General features: G+C 39.4%; 1 protein-coding gene across 1 annotated transcript; it reads right to left on the reverse strand.

Annotated features, from left to right (window-relative positions):
* Positions 1-262: 262 nt before the first annotated feature.
* On the reverse strand, positions 263-2,560 carry LOC146733772 (uncharacterized). Its single transcript, XM_085490943.1, has one exon. The coding sequence runs from the start codon at positions 2,558-2,560 to the stop codon at positions 263-265; it is 2,298 nt and encodes a 765-aa protein (XP_085347069.1).
* Positions 2,561-7,204: the final 4,644 nt, after the last annotated feature.

The following is a 7,204-nucleotide window of genomic DNA, read 5'->3' on the forward strand; positions in this document are numbered from 1 at the left end:
TGTACGATACAAGGCATATGTGGACGATATGAATGTTATTTAAATACTAGAATAAATCAAAAAATGCTGAAAAGAAAATACGAAAATTATTACTAGAACTATAATAATAATAATGTCATCAAATAGTCATTGTACGATAAGGCAATGCTTACAATAGTTATACATTACTTGTTGACAAATGAGACTGATTAGTCACATAACTAAAGAGTCAATAAAGTTTGAAGAAAGTGTTGTTTTCTATATAAAAGTCTCATTTATGTCCTTAGACGAGGTCTTTCTTGATAAGCATATTAATGCGTTTGTTAGCCAACACAGAAGCCTTTCGCTGCTTTTGTTGAAAACGGGAAGTGTCTGCGTGATTCGATTTGCGTTGTATAAGAAGCGTTCGATTCTTTGAACTGGAACTGGAGTCGTGCACATGACTTCTGGGGATATCCCCATCGTTGAGCGGAGGCGTGTTCGTCGGGACGCCGGCATTTAATTCCAACGGATATAGTTTTGCGATGGCTCGATTTGTCATCCCGTGTTGCGTCTTGAGCTCGACTACACGAACAATACCGTCTTTGCCTGGAAACAGTTGCGTTATTTTGGCCATTTGCCAGTTGATTTGTTTCCGAGTATCATCGTGAATTAACACGATATCACCGACTTTGACTGTGTTATTTGTCACGCCTTTTGTGGTGAGTAGGTGTCTTTCTCGAAGAGCGGTAAGATACTCCGCCGACCAGCGTTTCCAGAAAGTGCGTTGGAGTGAAGCAATGTGTTGATAGCGGCGGTTTAACACGCGGTGATTGCTCGGAATGTCCGTTGCATCATCGGGTACTGCATGTATCGGTGTGGTGACACTGTTACGTTTTACCCAACGATGAGGCAGGTAGTGACCGACGGATGGGTTGTCGTTGGTGACTTCTTCAATGAATCCACGATTTAGTTGGTCAGAAATTACCTTATCGTAAATACTGACAATGTCACGTGGTAATTTGTGGATCATGTTACGTGTGCGTTTCTCTGCCGACTTGTAGTTTGTAGGCAGAGGGTTGTGATTCGCCTTCCATGGTAGTTTAGCGATGAATCTGCCATCTTGTTGTGATAAACAATTGTCAGTGTATTGTTTATACTGCTCTTGATTGTTAGTGAATTCGTCCGAAGTGGTTATCGCGTCACGTATACCGATGGCTTCCAGATCCCAATACGATGTAATGTTTGCTTCCAGTTGGTCCTGGGTTGAAGGCAACGCGGTGATGTGGAAAGTTTGCACTCGTGATGATCGAGGTTCACCAGTGGGTGTTGGTCCGGAAAGCAGGTAGCCGAACGGCGATGAAACAGCTGTAGGCCCTGGACCACGAATTATGTGGTCACCAACGAAATCCCAGTATTTGTCGACTCCTATGAGAATATCAATTGTTATCGTTGGTTCGCTTGAAATGGGATGCGCTAGTTCCAATTCTCGAAGGTACGGCAGTTGTAAAATCTCCGCGGTGACATTGTTCATCAGATCATCGGATATTTCGTTGACGTAAAGCAAGTCAATAGGAGCGGTGGTACCATCACGCTTATGTAAATTCAATGTAGTACGCGGGATGGTTTTATATCCGGTACGCGGGTTGCTAAACGCCTTGAGATTGAGAACTTCTGATGAATGAACGTTAGCGCGTAATTTGTTGGCGAACCCTTGGGTAACAAAGCTACGGTCGGCCCCTTCATCAAATAACACTGTGGCGGGTAAAGTATTTCCATTATATGATGTAGGAATTTTAGCTGTTTTCAGCAGAGTTCTGCGTAGTTTGGGCTCAGGCGTAGTATATGTTCTTCGATCCGATTGAATCCGAGATTCAGAATTACGAGTAGCATGCGAGAAATGGACGTTCACTTCGGATGATTTGGGGTTTGAAGTTGTATTGCTATTGTCCGTATGCAATGACGTGTGGTGCTTACCTTGGCATTGTCTGCACGTAAAACGGGATCTGCATGCTCGCACTGCGTGCTTGCCGAGGCAATTGAAACACAACGAGTTGCGTTTCACAATGTCTATGCGATCTTTGTAATTGTTATACGTTGTGCAATTGAGCGACTTGTGTGGTCCCTCACAGAAAGCACAGTTTTGGTAATTCTTCCTTTTCGAGTATCGCGTCGTGGACTGTCTCGGGGGACGTCGCTGTGAAGATCCGTGGAAGGCAGATATATTCTGAGGATTGGTCTCGTTACATTTATCGACTGGGGTTCGATTTACCTGTGTACGGAACGCAGAGACGGTTGGTTGATAAGTGTCGGGTTGAAACATAGTGGGTTCATGACCGACTGAAAGTACACTTATCTCATTAATCATAGCTTCGTTGAGTGTTGTTAGTGTCCACGCATTTCTTCCTTTCGCACGCGTTAACTGTCGCTGGAAATCGATAGGTAACTTGTCTAACAGCATTGGTATTAGCAGCTCGCCGAAGTTTTGTTCGTCACGTCCAAGGGCTCTTAATGCTCTGATGGTCGTTTCTAGATCATCGTGAAAGTGGCGTAGGCTTGCTGGGTTGTTTTCCGGTGCGGGTCTGTTCCACAGTGATCGCATGTGAGCGTTTATAATATCTTGGGTTTGTCCATACCTTTTGTTGAGGAGATCGTAGGCGATTGTGTAGTTTACTTCGGTGATCGGGAGTCCGTCGATTAGTCTTCCAGCTTCTCCGTCAGTGAAACTACGCAAATAAGAAAACTTCTGAACCAGTGGAATTTGCGTATCGTTGTGAATAGCGGCATTGAAACTGTCAATAAATGAAGACCATAGTAGTGAATCGCCATAGAACGTCGGTATCTTGAGCTGGGGTAATTGTATTGATTTATGTCAATGTTGCGGCGGATTAGCTGCCTGGGTTTGCTGGACTGGCTCGCGTTGGGTCTGCTGACCGCGTTGGGCTGTCGCATTTTGTTCCTCCAAGAATAGCGTGAGTCGGGTGCATCGGTGGCTGACATCGACTTCGTACGACTCTGTTTCGTTGAATTCTTGGCTGTCAACATCGACGACGTCCATGACTGCTTTGTTAGCGGCGATGAGATCGTTAAGTTTTCTTTCTATCGTCACTTGCTGCACGCGTATATTTTGATGAGTGGTCCCTTTGTCTTGTAGCTCATTGAACTGATTGACTAGTAGTTCAACTGGTTCGAGGACTCTTCGGAGTTGCGTCCGAGCTTTATCCCGCTTCTGGATGAGTTGAACTGTTCTTGGCATGATTGCTTGCTGTGATCTGACGTTGAGTCGTAGAGGTCTGGTTGAGAATCCTGGTCTCGGCACCAATTTTGTGGGGGAAAACTGCCACAAACAGTATAGGATCTTTAAATCTCACCAGATAGACTGTAGATACATCAAGCAGTAGACGGTATACCAGTGTGCAATGTTCTAATGGTGAACACGCATTTATTCAGTTGTACAGCAACGAGATAGAGCTAGTTGAAAACTACATACGCTAGGACGATTTGGAACAATGTATCACTTGGAGTAAAACGGATGAAGTCTGTCTTAATTAACACTCTTTGTCAATTTAAAGACAAGGGTGGATTCACACCTTAGAATTTTAATCCTTGGCGTCAATTAATATGATTGGTTGTTTTAATTGAGCCAATCAGGGAGAATACACTTATGTAAACTGATAGAAATGGCTGAATACAGGCCAAAGTGTGTTTCTTTGCGTCACGAAAACAGCATAAATCTATAGGAAATTTGGCTACTACTACGCAATCTTGATAACATAACTAAAGATAATAAATACTGATAATTACATACAACAATGAAATAAATCCGATAAAAAGAAGTGAAGTTATGGTTAAATAACATGAAAAATATATGTATCCACATGGTAATAACAATAAGATACTACATCGTTAGAGCGCCACCTATAGTAACATTGGAGATGAGATGGGAAGCAAAACCCGAACAAACAGTAAAGGTTATTGCTGCTAGAATTGACAAAACCAATCGTATTGACTGGTTCCGCCTCAAGTATCATGGCGTACCAAGCCACAAGAGGCCGGTATCTAGTGACATTTCTGATTGGTCTGTCACTTTCTCGTTGCTTGTTCTATTTCCCTTGTATTTTCCTTGTATGTTATTATTTACCATATTTAAATACTAGTAGTATATAAAATTACTGTAAATATGTTAAAAGAATATTTTAGTGTTTAGTTACTGAAACGACATTACGCGTTTAACGGTAATGCTTCCATTTCCGCATTGGTAGTTGCATTGATTTTGCGGTGAAAGATTTTATAGTTATAGTTTTCATTGAAACATATTTACCTATAGCCACACAACGTGTGGTGGCGATCGTAGATGTTTTGTTCTGAATGGTTATACATGTGTCAGCCGATAACTGTGTTTAACATTGCAATTGCACTGTGTGTTAAGTATATGGGTTGTGTTTTGTTAATTATTTCCTCTACTAAGACGAGAAGTCTTTGTTTGAACTTAGTTAATAATGTATCTTTATTTTACTCAGCTTTGAGAGACCGACTAAAATGTGGGCTGTTTATGGCGTATAGAAGCGTGAAGGAGATAGGGTGGAAAGTGTGACCTGTGAACAAGGATGTCAAGAAACTGTTTCTTCGCGCGAATGACATTTTGAAAGTGGTTTTGGCGTTTTCATAGCTGTGGCTAAAATCAAGTGAAATGGCGGAATTTGAGGAAGGAGGCCGATCTGAATCCGACAGAAGACTTGCTAAGAGGCCCTTCAATCGATAGTATGCTGACAAATCGACGGGACTTGATGGTAGCTTGGAATTCGCCGATTTTTGTCGTTGACTAGCCTGGTGCTGGGAACTGTCATGAATTAGTTTTCGCGTATCTGTTGGTCGTCTTAATTAATTGATTACGAGCGAATTGCTGTGTTATGTCTGTCATCATTTAGGCCTATTTGAAGTTTTGGACAGAACTTGGCTCAGTGATTTGGAACTAATTACGAGATAACCGTCGCTATTCTGACTACTCATTCTGACAGTTGGTATTCATAGTTATTTATGTAGTGAACGATTAATCAAAAGATATGACGTATTCAGTACTTAGTGTGATTGGCTTTATGATTGAAGGTTACACCCTAGAGTCTTTACTGTTTTGTAATTGGTTAGAGTTTTGAAAATGAATAAAGAGAGTTTGAGTTGGTCTTGGGGAGTACAGCACGAAGCTTTTAAAAATAATGTATGGTACACCAGCTAAAATTCATTGTGAACATATTGCTAGTCAGAAAAAAAAGCATTTTGCAGTCAGTAACATTTTTACCTGGAAGTATTTTTTTAAAGTACTTAGTACTTTAAAACCATTTTGACTAACATTTAATTTTCACTATTTTGATGATTTGAGCATATTCACTGCGTTTTGATTTCACTATTTTGTCAACAATGAGTTTTATTGTTATTTTACATGTTTAGCATATTTCACTTATCAGCAAAAATAGCAAAATTCAAACCCAGTGAATAATTAATGCATTTACAGTACCTTTGTATAAACATAGTTGAACTCTGGTGACCTTGCCCTTTGTTATATAATATTATTCCCTTCATCATAGTTTGTTTCAATATGAATATGCATTGTCACAATTAATTTTGAATACAAACAAGTTTTGGGATTGAAACAACAGTGGGAAAGCAGTTTACCAAATTTCCTTGATACAAAAACATTGGTGCCTAATTTGTTCAATTATTTTAAGGGACATAATTTCCAGCTTTATTCATAGTAAGATATTTTAGTATAAAAACAAATACCTCATCTCAGAAAAAAAGTGTTGCATTTAGACGTGAATAGATTCATAAAACATGCAAGATACTAGAAAATCTTAGCTGGCTTTTGTCCATATATTTTGTACAGGTGTCAAAATTTAATAATTCACTGAGACAAATATGAACTGCCTTATTTTATTCATTGTGTGACTACTGTATTAATTGAAAAGTAAAAAAACGCCCTTTATGAATAGCTATCATGTTGCAAGCTCTGCTTTGTATGCAAATCAACTTAAATAGTTAGTTGGTGTCCAGCGGAGAGAGAAGTCAACAGTACTGTTGAGAATCTACATCAAACACTAAAAAAAAAAAAAAAATACATAGCTGGCGCCTACGTGTTGGGGTTCTACTTGGTTATCTGACATCAACGCTTACGCTCGTGGCCCTCAGCAGGGGTTACCTTTTACTCTCGAAAGTTGAGCGAATATAAAAATGTTTCTTTACCGAATTACTTAGAAAGTCAGCGAGCCGTGGCACAGTCATTCTATCGAAGTCAGCCGTGATCGAAAACGTGAAACGCACGACACTAGACACACTCACGATTTGGCACCATTTTAAATCAAAGATTAGCCTGTTTCACGTGACTAGAAACCGATTGCTAGGACAATTTAACAGTCTCGCGAGATCTCACAAGAAACGAAAAAATACATTATTCTTGGAAACTGGCGAAGGTTACCCCTAAATTGGAGGCTTGCGATGTGGAAATCACAAATAATTATCGTCTCATATCTGTGTTGTATCAGTGGTTTACAAGATTTTGGAAGTACCTTTATAATACCGTCTACAAATACCTATCTGATTATGGTCGTTTGGTAGCAGCGTAGTCAAGATTAAGACAATAACATATCAGATTGCGCTCAGTAAAATGGTGTCAATTTGGACAATAGGCAGTGATACTGAAGAGCAAATAAGTGGATTTAATTTAATCAAGCCCACATAATGCTTTTGATCTTGTAGACCAAACAGTTGTACTAAAAAAATACTACTATTGGCACTTGACACAGACCACAAATCTGTATCTGAGCTGAATAGTAAACCAACTGAATATTTCAATATACTATTTGGGTTGTGTGCTAAAAACTAAATGTTTACCAGGCAAAACTAAATCCATGTTGATAACAACCTCACAATAATATCGAGATCAAAATGTCATAATTAAAGAGAAACCAATTAAGCAAATTAATATTATTTTACAATATGTAAGATCAGTCCACATTGCTAAGTCGTCGAGATCATTGACTATCTTGGCAATTGGTTTAAATAAATAAGCGTAATTGAACATTTTACTGTATCCTTTAATTCTTCCTGGTCTGCATGGAATGAAATGCATTATGAATCGTAAGATGTTTCTTGCTCAACTGTTTAGGAAATATAAGGCTGATGGTAGTCTGATCGAGAATCGGAAGATCACGTAAACATTTTTTTATGAATAAATAATGAGAAACCCATAATA

Source organism: Saccoglossus kowalevskii, chromosome 16, assembly GCF_978046115.1.
Source record: "Saccoglossus kowalevskii chromosome 16, keSacKowa6.1, whole genome shotgun sequence".
Classification (NCBI taxonomy): Eukaryota; Metazoa; Hemichordata; class Enteropneusta; family Harrimaniidae; genus Saccoglossus; species Saccoglossus kowalevskii.